The sequence below is a fragment of the Myodes glareolus genome, chromosome 17 (genome assembly GCF_982192425.1).
Source record: "Myodes glareolus chromosome 17, mMyoGla1.1, whole genome shotgun sequence".
Taxonomy (NCBI): domain Eukaryota; kingdom Metazoa; phylum Chordata; class Mammalia; order Rodentia; family Cricetidae; genus Myodes; species Myodes glareolus.
Window position 1 is genome coordinate 40,628,412 of NC_142042.1, and position 27,296 is coordinate 40,655,707.

General features: G+C 39.6%; 1 protein-coding gene across 4 annotated transcripts in view; it reads left to right on the forward strand.

The window, feature by feature from the left end:
- Agl (amylo-alpha-1,6-glucosidase and 4-alpha-glucanotransferase) overlaps positions 1–17,183 on the forward strand; it is an 84,126-nt gene extending 66,943 nt beyond the window's left edge. For all 4 annotated transcript variants that reach the window (XM_087897617.1, XM_048456720.3, XM_085677781.2 and 1 more), the window contains exons 26-34: positions 1,226–1,451; positions 1,804–1,915; positions 5,523–5,658; positions 7,635–7,747; positions 8,394–8,605; positions 10,203–10,300; positions 13,594–13,681; positions 13,786–13,919; positions 15,389–17,183. In XM_087897617.1, coding sequence (XP_087753743.1) covers positions 1,226–1,451; positions 1,804–1,915; positions 5,523–5,658; positions 7,635–7,747; positions 8,394–8,605; positions 10,203–10,300; positions 13,594–13,681; positions 13,786–13,919; positions 15,389–15,506 — 1,237 coding nt within the window. In that variant the 3' untranslated portion in view covers positions 15,507–17,183. The remainder of the gene's footprint in view (positions 1–1,225; positions 1,452–1,803; positions 1,916–5,522; positions 5,659–7,634; positions 7,748–8,393; positions 8,606–10,202; positions 10,301–13,593; positions 13,682–13,785; positions 13,920–15,388) is intronic.
- Positions 17,184–27,296: the final 10,113 nt, after the last annotated feature.

A 27,296-nucleotide genomic window follows, 5' to 3' on the forward strand; every position in this document is an offset into this window, starting at 1 on the left:
TGTGCTGTTACAGATTTCTGTCTCTTCGTTTTGCATTCTGCTATCTAGTCATACATCGTCATACTATGGTCCACCACTTTTTCTGTGGCCTATAAACAAAACTAGAATAAAAGCTTCCTAAGGCACTATTGAAAGATAAGTGTTAGCCATGTAGTGGTAGCACAAGCCTTTAATCCCAGCACTGGGGAGACAGAGGAAGGTGGATCTCTGAATTGGAGGCCATCCTGGTCTACAGAGTGAGTTCCAGGACAACCAGGGCTACACAGAGAAACACTGTCTCAAAAAACAAAACAAGAGGTGGGGAGGGAGATAAGTATTAAACTGAGACACAATAAGGCCTAACCTTATTCAGTGACCTTTGCTAGTTAGACCTCACATGCTAGATACAAGGTGTTCCTAGGTGCACTCCATCTCACAAGCCAACTTCATATTTGTACTGGAATAATACCATGGAAGATAAACTGCCATCTATCAGTTATTAATGTGGGTTATAGTTGGCTTTTGCTGTTGTTGTTTGGGGTTTTGTTTGATTTGGGTTTTTTTTGTTTGTTTGTTTTGTTTTGTTTTAAAGCAGGCCCTTACCATGTAGCCCTAAATAGCCTATAACTCAGTGTGTAGACCAGATGGCCTGGGGCTCACAGAGCTCTTCTGACTTGTACTTGCTGTGTATTGGGATGAATTATAGATTTAAGGCCAGTTTCTGTCCATTTGTTTTCTTATGTATTTACTCTGTTCTTGATACCTACTATTTAAAGTAATAAACTGCATATTAGAGAATTACTTTTATATGAAAATAACAGACTTCAAACACAGAAATTGGGGGCTAGAGACATGGCTCAGTGACTAATGGCACTCAGTGCTCTCGAAGAATTCAGTTTCCAGTACCCACATAGCAGCTCACAACCATCTGTAACTCCAGTTCCAGGGATCCATCACACTTCTCACCTCCACGGGCTCCATACACATAGTACACATATGCACACACAGATAAACACTCATACAAAGGTAACAAAAATAAGTACATCTTTTTTTAAAAAATAGAAGCTAAAGCTATGGCAGCCCTTATAAACTCCCAACTGGGCACTGACTCCAAAGATGAAAAACTGAGAGAAAAGATACGCCGGGAGCTCGGGCATCCCCCAGACCCCTGGAAAAGTGACTGTTTTTCCCTTCAATTTTATGAGTGTTTTCATCTCGAATGATCCATTTATTTCTGTTGTTTTAGGAATATTATTTTAGCATTTGCTGGTACCCTGAGGCATGGCCTCATTCCTAACCTCCTGGGTGAAGGAACTTACGCCAGGTACAACTGTCGGGATGCCGTATGGTGGTGGCTGCAGTGTATTCAGGACTATTGTAAGATGGTTCCAAATGGTCTAGACATCCTCAAATGTCCAGTTTCTAGAATGTATCCCACGGACGATTCTGCACCTTTGCCTGCTGGTACACTGGTAAAGAGCATTTCTTAAAATAATTTTTAATGAAATGTGACTTTATTTTTAACGTAAAATATTAAGAATCCAAGTCATGAGAATTCAGAAATCAAGAAAAGCTGAATATGACTCTTTATTTAATGTTGACACTGTGAGAAGTCACAGAGATAAGACTTGCTCCCTGCTTAAACACAGGCAGCCTGGGAGCACAGGGGCTGCTGCTTTCCCAGCCCCACCTGATCCTTACCTCCTCCTCAAGGGGGAGTATTTATCTAGTAATACATACATAGTACTAGACTTGAGGGACTTAGGGGAAAATAAGAGTAGAATCCATTTCTAACAGAGGGCGCATTCTTGCTGTCTCCAACAGGATCAGCCATTGTTTGAAGTAATACAGGAAGCTATGCAAAGGCATATGCAGGGCCTTCAGTTCCGAGAGAGGAATGCCGGCCCCCAGATAGATCGGAACATGAAGGACGAGGGTATGTAGTCCACTCCATAGTTAAGACTTACCGATGCTGTCGAATTAAACCTTGCAGTTGCTTTACAAATTCCTGAAGTTTTGCCTGAGAAAGTCAAACACTCTTTCTGATCTCTCCAAGCTAAAGAAAAAAGTTTATATCTTTTGTCAGTCAATTTTCAAGATAATATTGGCTTTTATAATTTATTTTATGTATGTGTATGTGAGCTTTTTACCTGCAAGTGTATGTGCCATGTACATGTCTGTTGCCTTCAGGGTCAGAAGAGAGCATCAGAGCCCCTGGAACTGGAGCTAGGAATGGTAGGGAACCACTGGCCATGGAATCGGGGTCCTCCACAAGAGCAACAAGTATTTGTAACTGCTGGGCCATCTCTCCAGCTCCTGGTGTTATAGTTTATAATCACAATGTTAGTATTACTTTTTCTGCCAGGTATACAGGCTTACGCCTGTCATCCAGCACAAGAGGTAGAGGCTTGTCTGTCGTGAGTTCAAGGCTATCCTGGGCTCCATAGTGAAACCTTATCTCAAAAATGTAAACAGGAAGTCCAGTGTGGTGAGGCATGCCTGTCTCAGCCCTCAGAAGGCTGAGCTACAGAGTAAGTTTCAGATCAACCAGGGCTATAGAGAGGAACCCCCTTGCAAAGCAAAATAAATAAATAATAAACAGAAGAAGGAAGAAAAAAATTATAGTTCTGTGAATTGTTATATGCCAGTCACTATAATGATGTCTTTACCAATATTATTCCTACTTAACTCCTGAAAACATTCGTAATGAATTACATTGGACTTGAGAGAAAGTTCACCAGTTAAAATGCATGGAGAACAAGTGAAAAAATTGGAGTTCAGATCTCTAGAACCTATGTAAATGCCAGGTGAGCTTGATGGTATTCCAGCCTCCGAAGGCAGAGGGACGGTATCTCTGAACAAGTAAGGCAGCTAGTGAGACCAGCATCACACTGGGGAGCTCGGTCTGATTGAGAGACCCTGACTTGCAAATGTTTAGAAGAGGAAGCAAGGAAGATTTGACATCAACCTTGGGCCTGCACACACTTGCGTATGTGTGTATGCACTAGCATACACATGGGGAGACATACACTCTACAGATACAAATGCCTGAATTAATTTTTTAAGTAAAAGAATATATTACATTACTCTTAATTTTTACAAAATGAGAGGACTGGAAAGTTGGCTTCTCAGAGCTTCTGGGTGGCAAAGGAAGGATGTCACCCATGGTTGCCTCTGTGTAGACCAGGCTGGCCCCAGCACCTCTCCAGTGCTGCATTTGTGTAGTATCTTAAAGTAGTTACACTTTCTTAACTCATTTGCCCTAAGGCCAGCCGGCACGAGGCTGATTATCTCATTTCCCTTCGTCCCTACTCACTTTGGGAATGGTTTTGATGATTTTGGTGTATATTTACTTTAGTCTTCTAAGTATGATTTCTGTGTTTTTAATTGTAATTTTAAAAGAATTGCAGATTGATAAAAAAAAGTTGTGAAAATGATAGATAGGGTACAGCAAACCCTTCCCCCATCTTAGTATAACTGAAGTAATCTATCAGAATCAAGAAATGTGGTATGATGCTACTAACTAGATTGTAGACCTCATTAATTTCCACCAGTTCTCATATTAACTCATGTTGGGCTGTGGGTTCCTGAAACCACTACCATATAAAGATGTAGACCTAGTCCATCATCACTAACATTTTTCCCTATTCCACATGGTTCCCCTCCACCTAGGTCTTATAATTAATCTCTGCCTCCCTACACTGTCAGTGTTTTGACCATATTTATAAATTCATTGTTTGTTTATTGTTTTAAGACTGGGTGTCCTGGGACTTACATGTAGACCAGGCTAGTCTTGAACTCACAGTGATTATCTGCCTCAACCTCCTGAGTGCTGGGATTAAGAGTCTCTGCCATATTCCTAGCTTTGAAAATATTATATAAAATTGAATACTCAGTATGTAACTTTTTTTGACTGATCAAGATAGGATCTTTTATGAAGCCTTAGCTAAAAGTTGCTATGTAGACCAGACTAACCTCACTCATGGTGATTTATTATGTATAGTAGTAATATATATTTATCCAAGTTATTTGGTAGCAGTCCCTGATACATTTTTATCCTTCTCTAAGAGAAGTCAATGGAAACAAGATTAGTTTCCAAAGAATGTTTTTATAGTTATGTCTAAGACGTTTTAGGGTTTTGTTGTTGTTGTTGTGAAACATTTCAACTTTAAGTAAACAAAATATTTTTTCCTTTGCATTGGGCATTGAAATGAAATATATTAATATTTTACTATATTGCCTTTTTTGTTTTGTTTGTTTGTTTAATTGTTTTAGTTTTGGGTTTTGTTTGTTTGGTTGATTGATTGTTTCTTTTTCAGATAAGTTCTCTGTGTAGTCCTGACTGTCCTGGAACTCACTGTGTAGACCAGGATGGTCTTGAAACTCACAGAGATCTGTCTGTCCCTATCTCCCGAGTGCTGAGATTAAAGGCATGTGCCACTATACCTAATTTTAAAAAGGTTTTTTATGTGTAACCTTTTGTAACTTCTTCCCTAAACCATTTTGTCTTAGGAACTCATCTGTTTGTTCCATATATATCCTGTTTGTTATTTAAAGGACAGAGCATTTCCTAGTGCACACACACTAAACCATCCCTCCATCGAGTGATGACTTATGATTTCCTAGTGTGCACACGCTAAGCCATCCCTCCACTGAGTGATGACTTATGATTTTGCTAATGTAAGCAGTGCTTTAGAATGAACATCATGTACACGTGTGTTTTCTTGAAGGAGAAATAAAATTTATATGTATTTATTATTATAAAACTTAATGATTTTTAGTTTCTTTGGGTTTTTTTTTTGCTTGTTTTGTTTTTTAAAGAGTCTCATTGTGTAGGCTCACCTAGCCTCAAGCTCACTGTATAAGCCAACTTCAAACTTATGTGATCCTCCTGTGTTGACTTCCGTTGACCTGTACAAAACTCTTCTATTTAACCAGGGATCTGAGGACCTGAAAGAATGGGGTGGACTACAGTGTAATGCTGTAGACACCGTATTTCAGTTTCAGTGTGTTTTTATACGCAAATGTAACAAAGAAAGCAATGACCCGAGAAGGCTTGAGTTCAGAAAAACATGTAAACAACCATCAGTAAGCTCCTACTAAGATGAGCAGAACTGCCCCTTTTCAGAACGTTCTCAGGACAGACCAGTTTAAACACAATTTCCCGGTGCATTCCATAGATTATGTCTGGGAAAGCATGACAGCAAGGCAGAGGCCATGTGCAGAATCAGGCACACCGGTACAGCACTCAGCACGTCCTTTCACCAGGGTTCTGTAGCTGTGTTCTGACATCCAACAAGAATAAACATGTCTCATACACTGAATGTACATGTTTGTCATGGGAGGCACAAAATCACATCCAGAACAACCCAGAGAACAAGATACACTGAGGTAACAGGCTCCGCCTTTCTCTTGGAGCCTCTGTCACAGCTCCCCACATGTCATGGCCGTGTTCAGACACGCCTGCCTCTGCCTCCTGAGTGCCCAGGTTACAAACCTCTGCCATCATGACTGTTTAATACGTGTTTATTTTTATTTTTTAGGTTTCAATATAACTATAGGGGTTGATGAAGAAACGGGATTTGTCTATGGAGGGAATCGCTTCAACTGTGGCACATGGATGGATAAGATGGGAGAGAGCGACCAGGCTAGGAACAGAGGAATCCCAGCCACCCCAAGGTAGAGCTCATTTTGGATGCTTCTGCAGTGATGCTCTTGTGATTCCAGTTCCTTTTGCACACACCCTTACTCACGGAATCTTTTGTTACTCACCATGGTGTCCGCGTTAAATCATTCCAGAGCCTCCCTTCCTTTCCCCATCGTACAGATTAGCAGCCCTCTTGGTCTCTCCTCCAGGAGATCTCAGGATTTTTGCACCTCTACAAGAATCTCAAACATTTTATAATTCATCATCCTATTGGTTAAGATATTTTCTTTAAATTAAAAAAAAAAGTTACAGGGCTGGAGACTGGAGAGATGGCTCTTCCAGAGGACCCGGGTTCAATTCCCAGCACCTACATGGCAGCTCCTGACTATCTGTAAATCCAGTTTCAGGGAATCTGACACCTTTACACCAATGCACATAAAATAAAGTTAAATAAATCACAAAAATAATTCTTTAAAGAAATTGTTACAATTATTTGTGGAGTGAAGGGGGCACGTGTGTGTCTGTTCACGCCACAGCACACGCGTGGAGGTCAGAGGACAACTTTTGGGAGTCGGTTTGCTCTCCCCACCATGTGGTTCTCATCATCAGACTTGGCAGCAAGGGCCTTGACCTGCTGAGCTGTCTCACTAGTCCTGGCTAAGACATTTCTTAATCTGAACTTCATACAATGTTAAGATTTTATTATGCCTATCTTTACAAGTATGAAAAACAACTAGTTGAAATTGATCTTTTAAAAATGTTTTTTTAGATGGGCAATGGTGGCTCATACTTTTAAATCCCGGCACTTGGGAGGGAGAAGCAGGCAGATCTCTGTGGATTTGAGGCCAGCCTGGTCTACAGAGTGAGGTCTAGGACAGCCATGGCTACATAGAGAAAACATGTCTCAAAAAGCAAAAACGTGTCTTTTATTACCAGATGGTGGTGTCACATGCCTGTAGTCCTGTACTCAGGAGGCAGAGGCAAGCAGACCTCTGTGAATTCAAGGCCAGCCTGGTCTATATAACTAGTTCTAGGACAGTTAGGGCTGTCTTAAAAAAAAAAAAAAAAAGCTTTTTTATTTTCTGAACCTTTTATCTCTAACTTTGTTATTTAAGGGGGTTTTCACTTATGGTTTCAAAAGTTGTTAACGAATATCAGAAGTTTTTTTTCCATACTGAGTGAAGCTCAGAAGCTATTTTCTACTTTTTTAAAATAAAAACTGATGTGTCTGTGTGGGAAGGTGCATGTGTGTGCAGGTGCCCTTGGAAGCCAGAAGAGGGCATCTGATTCTCCAGAACTGGAGTTACAGGCACTTTAGAGCTGCTCACTGTGGGTGCTGGGAACCGAACCAGGGTTGGGCAAAAGAGAAATATTTGCTTTTAATTAATGAGCCATCTCTCCAGCCCATAAGCCATTTTTATATAAAAGATTTGTCTTCAGACAGATCAGCCAGACTAAATAGAAAGACCCTGTCTCAAAACTAATAAATAAATGTTAGGAGGGAGGGACTGGTGAGACAGCTAAGCTGGGAAGAGAGCTGCCTGCGGTTCCTCAAGTTCATTTCCCAGCACTCAGGGCAGGAGGCTTACAACCTAATGTAACAGCAGTTCCATGAGATCCAACAAACTTACAGACTCTGTGGGCATCTGCATATGTGCACATACCCATAGAGACACACGTGTATACACAAAATAAAAATATAAATGTTTTTAATGTTAGGAACATAATCAGTGCGAAAATAGTAAGGGAAGAGGTTTCTTATATGATGTAATATGTATTACTTATAAAGTGAAGAGGTGGGGACAGATAGTTGCTTATATGATGCATTGTTCACCAACATTTGTTCATGGTGGTTTGGTTTAGTTCTGTGTTACCCCCAGAGACTTCCTTAATGCTAGACAAACCTTCTACCACTGAGTTACATCCCCAACCCAAAATTACTTACTGAATGCCCCTTTAAATAATAGTTAAATAAGTTTAACATAGAATAAATTCTTTTTAATTTTAGAGATGGATCTGCTGTAGAAATCGTTGGCATGTGTAAATCTGCTGTTCGTTGGTTGCTGGAATTGTCCAAGAAAAATATCTTCCCTTACCATGAAGTCAGCGTGAGAAGGCATGGTAAGATGGCCTATTTTACAAGAACCACACAAGGTAGTAACCTTTGTTACCGTGAAATCAGTGTGAGCAGGCATGGTAAGGTGGCCTGTTTTACAAGGAGCACACAAGGTACTAACCTTTGTTTCCATCATCGGACTGAAGACCCAAAATTTTAAGAAGCAAGAAAAGTCATTAATTTACCGATATGGAAATTATGATGAAGTTGGTTACTAACGCCATTCCCACAGCACCCCTAAACTGACAGAGGAAGGCAGCATCGTGCTGGCCTCATTGCACTTCTCTCTGCCCTAACTTTGTGAGCAAGTTACGTTCTCTGAACAGTCTACAATAGAAATAACGTTTGAGCTACTCACACAACTTTAAACTTTCTAAAAAGTAAAAAGAATTAGGTAAAGTCAATTGTATTTTTAATTCAATGCATATGAAATGTTCAACGTGTGATGAATATGAAGTTATTCCTGAGCCCTTTACATTCTTTTTAGGAGAGGTACCTGGTCTTTGAACTTATAACATACTTTCATCCAAAATAGCCACATTTTCCAAAACATAGATAATTTGTTTCACAAGTAAGCTAAATATGAGGTTTTTAGCAATAATATTTGAAATACTTTAATGTCTACAATTGCCATGTCTTATTGCTTTTCAGGAAAAGTTGTAACAGTTTCATATGATGAGTGGAACAGAAAAATACAGAACAACTTTGAAAAGCTGTTTCATGTTTCTGAAGACCCTTCAGATCCTAATGAGAAGCATCCGAATCTGGTTCACAAGCGCGGCATCTACAAGGATAGCTATGGAGCGTCAAGTCCTTGGTGTGACTATCAACTCAGGCCTAATTTTACCATAGCAATGGTTGTGGTAAGCGATGTGTTACTTTCAAATTTCAAAAATGTTATCATACCTATACTGTGGGATTTTTTTTTCCTGTTTGGTTTTCAGCTCCACTTAGCCATGAAAAGTTATTGCTTTCTGGATAATTTTATATAGTTTCAGGAATTAAGTAGGCATATTATCTCTAATCTATAACATTTAGTGTCAAAAATAGAAAACAATGGATGATGAGAAACAAAATGTTTGCTAGTTTGTGTATACTACAGTACTTGGTCCTGTGCCACACACTGAATGACTTAGGCTGCTTCCGTTAGCCTCAGCCCTCACCCCTGAAGGCTGTGGGCATTTGTGTTACACAAGCTGGTGCACCAGGCAGAAAGCTGTGCACAGGCAGCTTATGTTCACTTTTGGTCTCCTTTGCATTCTTCTCTAATTAGTTCTATTAGATAAGACTGTTTTAAATTATTTATTTTATTTATGTATTTGGTATTATATATTATTGTTATTATAAATTATTATAGTAATTTGTTTAATTATTTTATTATTTTGTGTAGGAGGTGTTTTGCCCACTGTATATCTGTGCACCATGTACATGCAGTACCCCCAGAGGCCAGAAGAGGGCATCAGATCCCCAAGCCTGGCATAATAGACTATTTTGAATTACTATGTGGGTGCTGGTAATCAAACTTGTGTCCTTTAGAAGGGCTCTTAACTACTGAGCCATCTCTCCATCCACCTAGCTAAGAATTCTTGACTGTTTTGATGTTAAATCTCAGTCTAAAGCTGAACCCTTAAGATCAGCAGACCAGGAAAGCTTTGTGTTTATCCATGCTTCCCTAGCTGTGTAACTTTGTCAAAAAGATTGCTAAGCAGAATAGTACTAAGTATAGTGGTACAGAAGTGCAAGCTTGCACAGAGGTAGCTTTGGTTTGGTTCATTTTTCAGTTCATTTCACTATTAAAGTGGATGCAAAATGTTTTTCCCTTCCGCATAACACAAGAAAGTGCTTACACTGTTGGAGTACAAGTTCTAAATTCATTATGGCCAAGAGAGGGAAAAGGTTTAAGGTTTTTTTCTTTTTCTTTCCTTTTTTCTTTTTTCCCTCAGTTTTTCAAGACAAGGTTTCTCTATGTAACAGCTTGGTTGTCCTGGAACTCACTCTGTAGACCAAGCTGGCCTCAAACTCACAGAGATCCGCCTGCCTCTGCCTCCCAAGTGCTGGGATTAAAGGCGTGCACCTCCACTGCCCGGCAGTTCAAGTACTCTTACAGGGTGCTTCTGCAGGGTGCTTCTGCAGGTCTATAAATAAAGTGATGGGCCAAGGTGAGCTCTGCCTTTATGGGAGCTCTGGTTACTTTATGATCTGGTTACTCCTTCTTGCGATGCTCCGAGGGAATGGTCACTCTGAGCTTTCCCAGCTTCTCAGGCTGACAAAGGCAATTTGGGCTCAGCCTCCTCAGGTTAGATTTGCTTGGTATCCACCCTCAAATTCTGACCACACCATAGCCTTAAACTTTTTTCTTTCTTTTCAAAGTTTATACTTAATGTATATAGGTAAGAGCTCATTTTTCTGTGATATTAAAATGCTTGGTTTTTTCTTTGCTTGTTTTACCTTCTTCATTAGGCCCCTGAACTGTTTACTGCAGAAAAAGCTTGGAAAGCCTTGGAAATTGCAGAAAAAAAATTGCTTGGTCCCCTTGGCATGAAAACTTTAGATCCAGAGTAAGTTGGAACATAAGTATTAAGAAAGTTGTTGATATCGTCTTTAATCCACATAGATTAGCATTAGCCATTCTGTACTTGTTTATAAATAACTTCTCAAAATCGCATTCAAACATCTGAAAACATGTGCCACTTTATTGTGTGTGGGTGTTAAATGTGCCTCTGGTTTCTCCTATATTCACCAATTAACTTAAAAGATTTAAAAATATTAAAGTAATATCATGAATAGTTTTTATTTCTTTTCTGACTATAAAAGTACTACATGATTATTGTGGATGTTGAAAAGTACCAACAGTGTATAAAGAAAAAGAAGTTACTTTAAATCCCTTTGTCCAAGAATCAAGCAATGTTCTCATCTTATCTATTACTCAGGTCATTTCTACTTATTTTTGTACATTTTGTATCCATATAGTCACAAATCTAGGAGAATTTGTGTGAAAGACTAAGACTTGGTGCCTCACGTCTGAGTCCTAGCACTGGGGAATCTGAAGCAGGGTGATCACAAGTTCAAAGGCAGTCTGGACCGCTAGCCAAGCCCTGTCTCAGAAACAAAACAGCAACAGAATGAAACCTGAGGATGGAAGCTCAGTACCATGACACCATGGTACTTTACCAGGAAAATTGCTGATTATTCCCTGCCAGTTTGGCACATGAGTTCAAGCTACCTACGTTTGTCTAAAAGGGAATAAAAGCAAGTTTGTCTAGAAAGAAGAAACAATGAGAAAAAGAAAAAACCAAAAAAAACCAACTTCATAGGGATGTAGGTCACTGGCAGACATTAACCTGGCATGTAGGAGGGGCCTGGATTCAGTCCCCAGCACCCACTCTCACAAAAGAGTTCCACAAGTTCAATTCTCAGGATGACAAAAATAAATAATTTTATAAATAGCCAGCAAGATGGCACATCCTGTACCCGGCACCTAGAAAGCTGAAACAGGAGAATTGGGAGTTCACCATCATCTTCTACTGTCTGACCAGTTGAGACCAGCCTGGCTACAGGAGAGCCTGTACCGGGGCAGGGAAGAGCTGCTGGGAGTTTGTAGCTCAGTGGTAGAGCACACGCTTGCCCCAGCAAGACCCTGGGCTGTGTCCCCAGTACCACGCCCCACAACTAAAGGCCATCTTTTTTTTTTTAATGTGTATGAGTGTTTTGCCTTTATATATGTCTGTGTGCCTATGCCACATTCATGTCTGGTATGAGGGCGTGGAATCCCCTGGAACTGGAGTTACAGACAGTTGTGACCACCATGTGAACCCAGGCCCTCAGAGACGTCTCTGTGTTTCTTTGCCAACAGCTCCTCCATCCTGCTGAACTGGAACTGTTTGTGCTATTTCAGATACTGTGCACTATCTGTTCATTTGCAGTGATGGTAGGAGAGAGCTTAATTGTGTTCTTTACCAGCAATCTTTCTGTATAATTACACCGTTCTTTTTACTTAAATTAGTAAATAATTTTGTTTTTATTTTCCAATTTGTATATGCAAATGTATTTACTTTTATAAATTAAATTTCTAGTGACCTTAGTTTTGGGGGTTTGGTGTTTTGCTGGGGGTTTTTTTTGTATATGAGTCTTGCATGTGCACACACACACACACACACACACACATTCATGTACACACGCATGCACAAGCCAGAGCACTCAACAGCTGGTCCTGGGGTTTCTACTTTACTGTATACTGATTTCTACTGTGTATTCCTGGCTGACCTGGAACTTAGAGATCTGCCTGCCTCTGCATACCGAGTGCTGGAATTAAAGGTGTGCACCACCACGCCAGGCTCTTTTTGGTTGTTTTTTTTTTTTTTGAGATAGAATCATACACAGCTGAAGCCAACCTTGAATTACTGATTTTCCTGTCTCAACTCCCAAGTCCCAGAGTTAGAGACATGCCACCATGCGTGGCTTCATTTCATTTTGATAGGTGCAACATTTTATATGCTAATATTTGCCATTTTCCGCATGCTTACATATTCAGAGCAGATTAAAAACTTGCCAGGTGTACATATACAGGAAGATCGCTGTGAATTCAAAGCTAGCCTGGTCTATTGAGAAAGTTCCAGGTCAGCCAGGACCACACAGTGAGACCCTGTTTCAAACTCCTGTTCCCGAAAAACAAACAGAAAACCTTCTGATCAGAACTAAAAGTTAGGTTAAAAGCACTTGTGGCCATTTTGTATCACTAAACAGGATTTTAAAATTACAATTTAATTAAATTTCAATATGCATAGCTCATTTGTTGGCAATGTTTGTAACACTGTTAAGTGTATAACTGTGTTATAAATTCTATATATTTTAGCAGTATGTATATTCAATTGTTATTTATAACTTGACAGTATGCTAATTTAAGTTTTAAAATAGCTTCATAGAGAAGTTTAAAATATAACCTTATGTGGACTAAGGATGTAGCTAAGTGGTGGGATGTTTGCCTAGCATAGATAAGGCCTTAGGGTTGATCAATAGGCACCACAAGATAAATAGTTTACATAAATAAATAAGTGGCTTTCTGCTCTACAATCAGTGAAACGTTGTCTTTAATGATGTTTTACTGATTCAAATAACTGTATGGGTATTTTAATTGTTATACACTTTTTTTGGGGGGGGTTCGAGACAGGGTTTCTCTGTGTAACAACCCTGGCTATCCTGGAACTTGCTCTGTAGACCAGACTGGCCTTGAACTCACAGAGATCACCTGTTTCTGCCTCCAAGTGCTGGGATTAAAGGCCACCACTGCCCAGTGTTACACATATTAAAAGCCTAGTGAAATGGTTAAACTATAGACTATCTCCTTGAAGACAAGCCACTTTAATATTTTTTATTAATTTTCTAAAATTAGCATACAAAGTAATAGCTGTGACTGTGACATTTTTCATACATAATTCTGTGACACCCCTCTCCCATTTCCTGGCCACCTGTTCTTCCTCCCACTTTATGGCCCTCCTTCTGCTCCCACATCACATATATGCTGTTATCTTCCTTTTTCTTTCCTTCCTCCCTTTCTATGCTCCCTTCTCTAGTGTCATGACCTTCAACTGTAAGTAAGTTATTATCTGGGCTCTAAATATGAAAGAAAGCTTAAGGACACCTGACTTCTCTGTTAATCTTTCCTGAGCACATTATAAAGTCCTCTGTACTCACATATACTAATTTTGTGTTAAGTAATGTACTGATGCTGAGCAAACTCACGCTATAGATTGGGAGAGAAAATGATTATTTTTCTTGCCTTTACTGTTGAAATTCTGATGCTCCTCTATGATGCCTGACCTTTTACTGACCTCAAACTCCAATCATTTTGCAGTGATATGGTTTACTGTGGAGTTTATGATAATGCCTTAGACAATGACAACTACAATCTTGCTAGAGGTTTCAATTACCACCAAGGACCTGTAAGAATTTCGTTTCTCTTTTCAAAGTTTTCAATTTAAGTTGGTTTTGAAATAAATTTCGATATCACAATTCTTTTTTTCTTTCTTTTTAAATCATAATTTAGGAGTGGCTATGGCCTATTGGGTATTTTCTTCGTGCAAAGTTGTATTTTTCCAAACTGATGGGCCCAGAGACTGCTGCGAAGACTGTAGTTTTGGTTAAAAATGTCCTTTCCAGACATTATGTTCATCTTGAGAGGTAAGTTATTGCATGACTAATGTCCAGATAGTGTATCAGATATCAGGTAAACAAGGCTTTCTCAGAATTCACTTCTGCATGCTGTGTGCATCTGCATCTTAATTCAACCATGTAATTTTTACTCCCTTAACTATTTTGGTTTTAACTTGAGGATATTATGTTTTATGGTCTGTACTTGTGGAATAGTATTATTATTATTATTATTATCAAGAAAACTGATAATTTGGATGTGATTAGGATACATAAAGTACTTAAGTATCCAGGTTGGACCTTTTCAGATGTTTCATTTACCAAGTCATAGTTTTCATTATCCTTAAAATATCAGTTTGTATCTTACTGTTATTTCAAGTGATATTTCTTATATTCTTTATCCTGATGATTAGTGAATTAAACAGTGTCAGTGCTGTGTATTTTTCTGAGATGGCATACACTCAGCCAAAGTCTACCTGCATTTCTCTACGTCTAGACATATGTGTGTCTCCTTCTGCATGCTTAGACTAAATGTGTAAGTGGCCTACACTGCCTCTCACATGAGCATCATGAGATGCACTAGCAGCCCATGTAGTGCTACTGGGAATTGTCACTAGTCACGTCACGTCCGTCTTCTCTCTGTACATGTAGGGATAGCATTTATCTCGTGGGGTTGCTGTCAGTGTTGAGATACTGCATAAAGTACAGTATTAGGGTAAATATGTAATCAGTTGGCTTGTTATCATAGAATATGGAACTAATTGGTATTTTCCTAATTATAACTCTTGCTGTCTCTGTATTACTTCCTTTAGTTTTCTAGTTCTATCAAATTCACACATAATACACTTATATATTTACAGTGTGAGTCATGAACTTACTCTGAAAGACTGAAATTACTGCCAGCCTGGAGGCATCAGCCTGTGATCTCAGCACATGGCAAAACAACACAGGGAGAGCATGAGTTCAGAGCCACATGAGCTAATAAGACCGTGTCTCAGAGCACAAACGAGATTAAAATTATGCTTGAGAGGATATTACATATGTATTTATAGATTTTCTGGAATGGCAGTTTTTTTAAATTTTAATCATGCAGCTGAGCCTAGTGAAACACATCTTTGTTTCCAGCACTTGGAAGGCAGAGAGGAGCAATTTCAAGGCCAGCCTCGCTACATAACAAGTTCCCAGCCAACAAGGGTCACACAGCAAGACCCTAGCTCAAACAAACAAACAAACAAACGAACAAACAAAAACAAATAGCAATGATGAAATATTCATTTATATTTGCTAGTATTAAATCACAAAATAGAATATATCAAAGGATAGTTTTTAATCTAAATTCTTTGTATATATATACCCTTAGAATATTGCTTTATTTTGTAACAAATGATGAAATGATTGCTTTTAAAGAAAAAAGCAAAAATCATCAGGACTTTGCCTACTTTGCTCATACGCATTAAATTATGCCTCATAAAATGCTTTTCTTTTTTTTTCTTTTTCAGATCCCCATGGAAAGGACTTCCAGAACTCACCAATGAGAATGGCCAGTACTGTCCTTTCAGTTGTGAGACACAAGCGTGGTCAATGGCTGCTGTTCTTGAGACCATCTATGATCTCTAGGTGTCTCATAGACACTAAGTGTGTGAGCACTGACATCATTGAATGCAAAGTCATAATGAAATGTAAGTGCCACTCATTTTAAAAATCTCATTCATAGCCAGGCAGTGGTGGCGCACGCCTTTAATCCCAGCACTTGGGAGGCAGAGGCAGGCAGGTCTCTGTGAGTTCAAGGCCAGCCTGGTCTGTACAGCAAGTTCCAGGATAGCTAGGGCTACATAGAGAAACCCTGTCTTGAAAAACCAAAAACCAAACCAAACAAAAACTTAGTGGTTTTCCTTTTTGTTTGTGGTTTTGGTTTTTGGGGTTTTTTTTTTTGACCATTTTCTTAAAGAGTACCATGTATGCCATCACCCCTAGTGTATGCAATACTGGAGACAACACCCAGGGCCTTATGCTATTTTAATAAGTACTCTGCCAACTGGGCTACACCCCAGACTATTTTTTTTTTTTTACATTCCTTTGATTTGAATCAAAGGAAAAAAAATGATCATTTCCCATAGAGGGTGGCTTCTGTTGCATTCAGAAAGTGTGCTTCAGAGTGGACGAGGAAATGAGAAGAGCGCCATCTGCAGTTTGTACGAGTGTGGAAGTGCACACATGGAGAGAGGCTCTCCTGTCCTGCTGTGTATTGGCACTCCATAGGTGGTGCTTCACTAATGGCCTGGCATTCGTGACAGCATCCTTAATGCTTGCATAATGTAATCAGTGCACATTAGTAAATGCTTTATGCATATGGAATGATAGGAGTTTTCACCTACAGTATGTGTTCATAAATAGAGCACAGAGCATCAAAATGTGCTTTATTTTTCATTGATAAGTTATGTTTTTAACATAATAAAATTAAAGTTAACTATCATTAACATAACCTATTTGTATTAAATTAATTAAAGATTAATTGGATATATGAAAGAGCATTAGGACATAAACAGTTCTGTAAAGTTATAGTCATAACTGGTTCCAGTTTCCCATTATGAGATAGTTTACATTTTCAAAATGGAAATTACTGGGCATATTTATGAAAATTTTACAGGGGAAAATTGCCTAGAGATGAAGCTTAGTGGCAGAGTGCCTGCCTAGCATGTGTTAAAGCCCTGAGATCCTCAAAACCATCAGGGAAAAGGGAGGGGAGAGAGGGAGAGGAAAAAGAGGAAGGTTTTAAAATATAGCCATATTAGGTTATCTACAATAGGGTCACAACCCACCTCAGAAAATGTTTAGGGTACAGTGCTCCTATTGAGGATTATTAATGAAAGAACATGATTGTGTTTGGCATGGTCCATCTGAAAGTCCCTGAATGTGTCTTCTGCGTTATCCCAGCCACAGGATTTCAAAAGCTGCTTTTAGACTGTAGAAGGGTAACTGTAGAAGGTACAGCACTTCATCCCTGCAGGATGCTTCAAAGTGTTGTTTTTATCTTACATTTCACAAACAGTCTGTGCCTTGGGTTTTCACTTAATCCAAATCAATCTTACTCTCCTCAATGAAAAGTAAACGTCTCAGTTTAACCAGTACGCTGTGACATCTTAGTGAGTCTTCAGAGATGACTGAGGAGACGTGAGGCCTGTCATCTTAATGAGTGTTGTCACCTGTGGTAATGATTACTACTGTGTCTTAAATACTCTGTCTGTGAGCAAGTGTTTATGTCTGTGTGACAAAATAAAAGTCTTTTATAAATGACTCTCTTTGCTCCTCCATCATTTACCAATTACTTCTCCCTGTCAGCAGTGGGTGATACCCAGGATGTGAGAGGAACAGAGAGAAGAGAGGGAGTTGGAGCCTTGGGAGATTTAGTAGCATAGTCCTGTCAAGATTAGGAGTGAAGTCAGCTTTCCATGTATCCGTGAGTCTGTCAGCACTACTCCTTTCATAGGTCTTGAATATGGTGAGTTTATCTACATTTTACCAATACAGTAGCTTATGGATATGACGTGAACACTTACTTTCTGAAAAATCCAAAGCCATTTTCCACTTTCAGTTATATAGCAATATAAACACATAGAATAATATCTAGTAACCAAAGCTTCCCCATCCTGGCTTTGCCTTGCTTAGTGTTTCTTCATTTTTCTAAACTACAGGTTGTGTATCTTTATTTTTAAATTAAAAGTGCTAACCTAAGAATCTATAATTCTCAAGTCATCCTAAATGGATCAGTCAACCTTGCTGCATTTACTTACTGAAATCCTCCGTGCACCCGTTTAGTGAATTCAGAGTTCTCATAGTTGGTTTTTGCCGCTATTTTCTGTTTCTGTCGATCCTGGATGATAAGGGAATATTGGTACGTTGCCATTATAATGCTTTTTTCTAATATATTTGGTTTCGTTATTTTGGGTGGGATGGGTGTCTAACTTACAAAGCTTTTACATTTCTTGAATCAGGTCTCATGTGATCCCATCTATCCCTTGCAAGTTTAGTGTCTCAGTAAGTCAGCAAGTTTGCTTCTGTTTCCTCTTAGGCCTCTGCGTGTCCCGAAGCCACATCCGGTACCACTGCATCAAGTGTGGTGCTCAGTCTCCCCCGAATTACTGTATTCCAAAATCACGTGTTGAATGTGATTTGTGATGATCTCTTCTACAGACATTCAGTTTCTCTTTAATCATAGCATCCGCCTCTAGATCATGCTTGTTGGAGTTACCCACCTACACTCTCCTGTGTAGCCATCCTTGTCCACTCACTCCCAGCCTCTGCCCTCCTCCCACCGCATTCTGGCGATGGAACCCTGGGCCTTGCGCTTGCTGGAAAGTGCTCCACCACTGAACTAAATGCTCACCCTCTAGGTTTTCCTTTCTGTATTTTAGTATTTGCTAAAACCTTTTCCCACCACCCTCTCTCGCCAACTCCCTCCTCTTTGTTCCATACTTGTAGCAGTTTTTCTGAAGTGTTTTTCCAGCCCCAAAATTATTAACATTTTTAATAAAATTGTGTGCCTCCCATAAACAAATTGCATAAGTAACTAACATTTACAGTAATTAATCTTCTAACCTAAGGACTTGACTGTCTGTGCTCTTTTTCTCCTATACTTCCTGGTTCTTCCAAGTGTTTATGTTAAAGACTTCTGTGATAGTTTTTGTTCATCTTAATACTAAACTGGTTGATCAGAAAAAGAAATTAAGATTTAACAAACATATAAAGTTCCTACTACGTGACTGACTGTTTGTATTACAGGTATTAAATATACTTTCTAAATGAAAATACTACCCTAAGTCACACAACTAGCGAATTATTGGGGCAAAATTCAGTTCCTGATGTACAAACCAGAATTATTACTCTTTCATGGATCCTTAAGATTGCAGTATGGTAATATGTGCCTGCAGGCTTCCTCCCTCCGTGTGCTCATGGATCCAGCCGTGGCTTGCCTTCTGGCTTCCTCCCACCGTGCACGCATGGGTTATCAGCAGCCCCTGGTTGTGGGAAGCATTAGATCCTATTCTGATGGAGTCTGAAGTTAAACCACTAGGATAACTTTACAAATAGAAGTTGACAGGAAAGTCAGAGGCAACAAGAAACATAATAGCCAAGAGGTAGCACACTGCTCAGAGTTGGCACTAGACAATTTCAGCCAGGAGTTAGATCGCATGGTTGTGTGCTTAAATAAAAAAAATTAAAAAAAAACAAGTTCTTTCTGTGGAAATTCACTAGCAAATATAGCACTTAATTCTGCAAATGTTCAGGGTAAGTCATTTATGGAAGTTAACATACTTTGAAAGTAAGTAACTGTCCTGTTGTTATTTGGGGACAAGGTTAAACTCTGGAACTCACTGTGTAGCCCAATCTGGCTTCAGACCTATGATGATACTCCTACCCTAGCCTTCCAAGTGCTGGGATTGTGGGCATGCGCTGCTATGCCCAGATGCTGCTTAGTTCTAATAGACATAATGTGAAAAGAGTGCTCCAAAATGGTTTGTTTTAAAACAATTTGAACGTAGTTGAAATTAGCCTGTCTGATTCATCTCGGCTTCTTTATGCAGGGCAAGGGTTACCTCACTTCCTCTACCCTGGCTGTGATAATACGGTATAAAGGTATCTGTTGGGGTTTGTGCTTTTCTCTCATTGATTTATTCTTTGCTTCCCTGACTCCCTTTCTCCACTTCCTCCCACCCTTATCTCTAGCAGTATTTTCTCACTACAGGAACTGTCGACATGAACCCTAACACACACACAAGCACACACACATGCACACACGTAAACGAGAAAGAAAAAAGACCCAAAATAAAACTACCTGTATTTCAACAAAAGATAATGCTGAAATTCTGACAATGAAAAAAAAATAGTTTTCTTTAAACCAGTAGATTATTAAATGTAGCAATAGTATATAGGAAGTTTTTCTAAGCTTGTTTAGGTCTCTTTGGATAAGGATGTCTGTTAAAAAGTACTTGAGAACAGAATTCTTGTCACAAAGACAAGACTACAATTGCCTTCAAATTTATGGAGTAGGAACCCGAGTAAACAGAAAGGAGGTACTGCCCTGCTTGCAAAATGTTTACATCGGAGATGCGGAAAGGCCAGCTCTGCTCTCAGGACTGTAAGATGCATAAGCATTTTGATGGATCGTGCCTGCTTCATCTCCTCCCTCTAGCTGAAAAGGAGTGCAATTGTTTACATTTTATTTCTGACCAATCTCGCAATCACTCAGGTAGTCAGGCACATGTGCTACAGAATTTTTCAAGACTGTGACTTGGACAAAGGATGTAGCTCACTGGTAGAACTCTTGCCTAGCATGTGAAAAGCCCTGTGTGTGTTTAAAATGTTCTTTTTAAAAACTTCTTTCTAAAAAAAAAGTATTATTCTATTCTATGTATAAGTGTTTTGCCTTCCCTGGATGTCTCTGCACCAAGTGCATGTCAGTACTCACAGAGGCCAGAAGAAGGCATCAGATCCCCTGGACCTGGAGTTACAGACAGTTGTGAACTGCCATGTGAGTGCTGAAAATTGAACCCGGGTCCTCTGGAAGAGCAGCCAGTGCTTTTAACTGCTGAGCCATGTCTCCAGTCTTTACTTTTATTTTTTTAAATTGTGTCTGAGTATGGATTTGTTTGTGTAAATGCAGTAGCCAATGAAGGACAGAAGAGGGCGTTGGATCGCCTAGAGCTGGAGTTAGAGATCATTGTAAACCACCTACTTGGATGCAGGGGAACTGAACTCTGGAGCCATTTTTCCAGTCCCGAGGTCCTGTTTTTAATGCTTAGCATCACTGTCAAAGAGAGGTCTGTAAGCATGGTCCTTCTTTCCTGGAAGAATTATGGTATCAAGCTTTATAAAACAAGATATAAGGCTGGGTAGTGATGGCACATACCTTTAATCCCAGCACCTGGGAAACAGAGGCAGGAGGATCTCTATGAGTTCAAGACCAGCCTGGTCTACAAGAGCAAGTTCCACGACAGGCTTCAAAGCTGCAGAAAAATCTTGTCTTGAAAAACAAAACAAAACCAAAAAAAAAAAACAAAAAAAACAGAAAAACAAAACAAAAGAATCTAACAGTCACAAATGGCTGCCATGTCTTTTCTAGGAAAATGTATTTTTTCTAAAAACTGTAAAAGCAGATTCACATCAAGGATGTGTGTGTGTGTGTGTGTGTGTGTGTGTGTTCATATCAGGATTTACCAATAACACATTTGTAAACAGGACTGTGGCGGCGCATGCCTTTAATCACAGTAATCGGATTACAGAGCAGATCTATAGCAGGCAGATATACAGAGGTTTGCGGCCAGCCTGGTCTAAAGAGTAAGTTTCAGGACTGCAGTGATACACAGCAGCAGCAACTTCCCTCCTTCTGAGGCTCGCAGACTTAGGCTCAGCCAGGTCAGTCACTTTCACTTCTGTGCCTCTCCAGTTTGCAAATAACATGTTGGGGGGCTTCTCACCCTGCATGATCATGTGAGCCAATTCACACAATAAACCCCCTCCCATGAGACCATTACTTCTCTCTCTCTCTCTCTCTCTCTCTCTCTCTCTCTCTCTCTCTCTCTCTCTCTCTCTCTTTTGAGACAGCCCTGGCTGTCCTGGAACTCACTCTTTAGACCAGGCTGACCTCAAACACAGAGATCCTCTGTCTCTACCTCCCAAGTGCTGGGATTGAAGCCATTTGCCATCAAGTCCAGTTGCTTCTGTTTTTCTTAAAGAACCCTAATTGGAGAAGGTTGTCACCATGGCATCCCATCTATCTTGGACTTTCCAACCTCTGGAAGAGTGAGCTATGTTAAATCTCTGTTGTTTATCATTTACTCAGCCTAGAGCCGAATCTTGAACCTCAAGGGTGGTGCATGCATTTAATCCAGGCACTCGGGAGGCAGAAAAGGGCAGTTAATGTCTGGGTTCTGGGTCAGCTTCATCTACAGAGTAAGGTCCAGGACAGCAGGACTATATCAAAGAAATCCTGTCTCAAAAGAAACCAAAATAATAATAAATAATAATAATAATTTACTGAACCTCAGGTGTTCTGGCATACCAGCAGAAAATAAACTGAGAAACTGATAGGGAAAAGAGAGGAAAGGATTTCATTACATCTAGAAACAAGGATAGTGACACTGCAAACCTAAAACACCATCCTTTTCCTCACATCACGGGTTCTCGTGTTCTTGCTCTGCTTGCTCCTGGTTTAATGGTTCTGACACAATTCTTACCTGTAGGTGGTTACTGCTTGTTGTTTCCTGGCTGCCCAGACCTGAAATAATCACATAGAAACTATATTATTTGCAATACTGTTTGGCCAATGACTCTAGCATATTCCTGGCTAGCTCTTGCATGTTAAATTAACCCATTTCTATTATTTTATGTTTTATCACAAGGCTCGTGGTTTACTGGCAAGGTTCCGGGGGTCTGTCTTCTGCAGCAACTACATGGTGTCTCCTTGACTCTGCCTTCTTTCCTCCTCTATCTGCTTGGAATTTCCACCTTTCCCTATTCTGTGCTCCATTAGGCCCAAAGCAGATTCTTTATTAACCAATAGTATTCACAGCATACAGAGGGGAGTCCCACATCACTTACCTCCACTGGAATTTTGGAAGGTCTGGTCCTTAGAGTCTGGAGACTGTCCTTCCCAGAAACTTTTCCAGGAATCGCTTGCAAAGGAAGCCCTTGGGGTTATAGGTGCTTGCAGGAGCTTTGGGGGACAAAAATTGCAAAACAGATTCACTGTGTGCAGGTGACCAAAGACTTAAAACAATGATGGGTAAAAACCTGACGAGAGTCCATCATAATAGATTGATGAGGGGACCCGCTTATGTCTGCTACCTGGTGTTTTAAGATCATTAACACTATGATCAGTAATGTTAGACTCAGATGTCAGATTTTTGGGAACTTTTTACACTCTTTGTCACGTTTCTATAAATAACATACACCCAAAAATTATATAAAGACTGATAAACATCATTCATTTGACAATCTTTTCTCTGAAACTTATCAAATGAACCTAAATAACATCATGATGAGGAGAGCAAACAAATTCTTTGAGATTTTCCAGGGAAACTTTCAGAAAATCTTAAAGTTATTCTGAGTTCAAAATACTTTGTTCAGTTAGGTGTAGAGAAACTCTCCTATAGTCCCAGCTACTTGGTAGTCTAAAGCATGTGGACCATGTAAGCCCAGGATTTTGTGGTCATCCTCAACAACATAGTGAAGTCCAAATAATGGATTGTCCCAGAACAAGTTAGCCTAGCTAGCCAGCTTTCGTTCTTCACTGCCCGTCTGTCCCATCATATCATTTTATGTGCTATGAGAAAATGGGAGGAACCAAACCAAACAATATGGCTGCTTCCAGCTGGCCAGGGAGATACATGAAGCAGGATCTGATGTGTGACTTTCCCAGAGAAATGTAGAAGACACATCCATGATAGTGCCAGCAGATCAAGGATGACTCATACAGGTCCAGATTGCTGAGGAAATTAGTTGGTTATGGGATACTTATGGAGCTGTGGATGATTGCAGAAGGTTGCATTCATTCGAATTTACTAAAATCTCACCCATATGGGTGCTATTTTAGATTCTAAATATAGTACAGAATTAATATAAATTTGGACTCAGTGTACCACTTAGTGTCAAAACAAACATGACTATGGGCTCAGTATAAGTCACACACAGGTCAGGTGGTGGTGGCACACATCTTTAGTTCCAGTACTTGGGAGGCAGAGGTATGCGATCTCTGAGTTCGAGGCCAGCCTGGTTTACGGAGTGATTCATGACAGCCAGAGCTACACAGAGAAACTCTATCTCAAAAAAAAAAAAAATAGACAGACAAAACTAGATTCCATAAAAGTAGTATATATGTTCTCTGTCCTTGCCCTTATTAGGATTCTTCTGGTCTTAGTAAACACTGTGTGACGGTAGGAAGATTGTTTTGCTGAGGTCTGTCATGTAGAAAAGCTAAATGGCAGCCTGCTGCAACACTCCACCCCTTTCCCTGACTCCTGGATGATTTCTGTCCTCTCTTCCCGGATGTTTGCTAATCATTGCAGGGGATATTATACGGTAGCTTATTTTGCCTACAATTGAACAGTGAGTTGCTGTTTTGTGGGTGCAGGGATACTGAGGAGGAGGAGGAGAAAAGAAAGGAAGGAAGGAAGCTAACTTAAATATCAGGTAAGTGTTTGATTGATTTAAATTAAAGAAAGTTGAGGCCAGTTTAAAAAAATTACTGGGGTTGGAGTGTAGCTCATACTAGAGCGTGTTCTTCGTACAAAATCAGGCCCCTTAAAATGACTGATAGGTGAATGGATGGATAAGTAGGTGGATGAGCAGACAGACAGACAGATCTCAGTGGTAAAGTACTTACCCAGCATGTGGAACCCTGATTTGTTTCTCAGAACTAAAGGAAGGATACTGAAATTTGGCCCATATCACTGTTTTGTTTTCTTTATTTTTTTCACTTATATCTATGTGTACCCACATGAGTTTATTTGTGCCACATATATATATACATACTAGTCAAAGAGGCCAGAAGAGAGTATTGAGTCCCCCCTAGACTTAAGTTAGAGTTGTAGGTAGTTGTAAGCCATTTAGTGTGGAAGTTAAAGGCCAAATCCCAGGGGTTTTGCAAGAGTAGTAAGTGCTCTTAACTGCTGAGACATTTCTCTGCTCCCACCTCTCCCCCATTTTGTTTTTCTATCAAGCAAAGGTGATACTGGGATTCTGAAAAACAGAAATATTTCAGGGATGGACAAGATATTAACAAATCTCTAATAACTTGTAGAGCATAAAGTGTCTGAATTTTTTTATATTAGTAGCATTGTAATAGCCTAAATCAAGTCCCTTTCCTGACTTGACATGCATGCAACCAATAGTAGCATACTGAATAAAGCTAATGATTTTAGTAACTTTCTTTTAATAAGAAAGAATGTCTTTGGGATTTTCAGATGCCTTCTGAAAAATCAGTTTTAATTGCCAACCTTGTGTGATACAAGATTTGCTGTTGGGAAGGAGAGCCAGATGCCAGAAGCCACCAGGCAGCCTGAACCCATGAATAAGTCAGCAATGGGCTACTAGGAAAAAATACTTGGCTACCTGTTCAACCAAATGATAATAAAAGATTTAGAAAGTACACAGAGGGCAGCATGACTGTAAAGAACCTTTGTTCTTTCCAAAGTGGGAAGGCGTTTTCTTTTTAAATAATCAAGGGCATGATAAAGTCAACATTAGTCCAGGAAGCTGTCTATACACAGGAACTTTGTCCTGCAGAGAGATTATTCAGGTCATAAACATTTCCTGCAACTTCTTCTTAATGCAGGCAAAGACTCTAAAGGGATTTTAAAATGATTTATGTATTTACTATTCTTTGTAGACACCCTCTCACTATGTAGTCCAGGTTGGTCTGGAATTCCCTAGTCCAGTCCAGGCTGGCCTCAAACTCATAGAGACCCACCCTCTCTCTCTTAGGTTCTAGGATTAAAGGTTTCCACCACCATACCTGGCCAAAATAAGGTTTTATACTTTAAACAAATAGAAAAATCAATCCTAGTTTTGCATTGGTATAATAGTGGATGTCAAAACTCCTCACATTATGAATAAAACCATCCAACTAGAGTCAACTTTAAAAAGAAATTCCTTTTCTATGAACCTTCTGCAGCTGTCTAAGTCCACGCAGGGCTTTTCCTATATCTTCCTCTTCATTATGAAACTAAGATACGTTTTACTTTAGCTCAGTATTATTCTCTTGTATATCTTGTTTAAAAATGTTCTACTATGTTTTTCTTATAAGGGTCTTACTCAAATATATTGTGATTTGTATCCAGAGACAATGAGGCAGTATATAATGTGACTATAATACAAAGTGTCTTTAGCTAACTAACAGAGCATATAGATATATATCTCATAACTTCTACAGTAATATGCACCCCAAAGTCACAAAAATGGCAACATTCATTAGCAGACCCAAGTGTATAACCTCTCTGTATCACATTAAAGGGTTCACGGTCCAAGGTCTGCCTGAGTCACATGGCAAGTTCAAGACCAGCTCAGGCAACTTAGAGAAACTCTATCTCAAAATTTAAGAACAAATTTTAAGATATTTTATATATAGTGATGGCATGAAAATAGAAACGAAACAGTCTGCGAATTACAGGGAAATAATGGGAAAGGGAAACTGAGTATAGGGGAATATGCTCAAAGGACATTAAATACTTGTATGAAAATGTCATTGAAGTTTGACTGCAGAGCAATGAATCACAGAGCTCAATAAACCCACATAGAAGTTTGACTGGTTTGACCGGGAGGAGAAAGTGAAGGGCCCAACAGGCAGGTGTAAGCTTACTTAAACGGAAAAGCTTAGCTGGGCGGTGGTGGTACAACCTTTTAATCCCAGCACTGGGAGATCAGAGGCAGGCGGATCTTTGTGAGTTCCAGAACAGCCTGGTTAAACAGGAATTCAGAGAAACTGTCTGGAACCCCCCCCCCCAAAAAGTGGGGTAGCTTGAGCAGAGCCATATGCATCCACGCAATAGTTGATGTAGTGACGTTTGGTTGCAGGGCCCTGGGCTGGCTAGGTATTTGCCTGAATGCGGGTAGGCTGCCAGCTGATGGAGTCTGGGGTCAGTATAATGCTAGAATCCTAACAGTTCTTATGTGTAGTAGGAGGCCCCTTGTTTGTTCCCAACTGCTTGGCCCCGAAATAATCACACAGAAACCATATCATTTGCAATACTGTTTGGCCAATAGCTTAAGCGTATTTCTGGCTAACTCATATCTTAAATTAAGCCATCTCTATTAATCTGTGTATCGCCACAAGGCTGTGGCTTACTGGGTAAAGTTCCAGTGTCTGTCTCTGGCTGAGCTACATGGCTTTTCTCTGACTCCGCCTTCTTCCTCCCAGCATTCAGTTTTCTTTTTCCTGCCTAGCTCAACTCTACCCTATCAGAGGCCAAGGCAGATTCTTTATTCATTAACCATTGGTAGTCACAGCATACAGAGGGGACTCCCACATCACCTCCCCTTTTCTGTTCAAATAAAAAAGAAAGGTTTTAACTTTAGCATATTAAAATTAATTATAGCAAAACAGGTATCAAGCAAGAATTACAGTTATAATATTTATATCTACTTTATCTTTTATTATAACTAAGAAAAACTATAACTTTAACTATCTATTCTTTAACTCCGTCAAAGACTCAAGAAGGATATATTACCTAAGTAAACAGGAAGTGCATTGTAAGCAACCTCTAAAACTCTAGAATTGACAGAGACCTCTCGCTGCCTGGACAGTTACCCAAAGTCCTTCTATATTGTTGGATCATCCATCTTCAGCCTACAGGCCCATAGCATCCAGCAGACTTTTCTCTGAATTTGCTAAATAAGATAAACTGACATTGT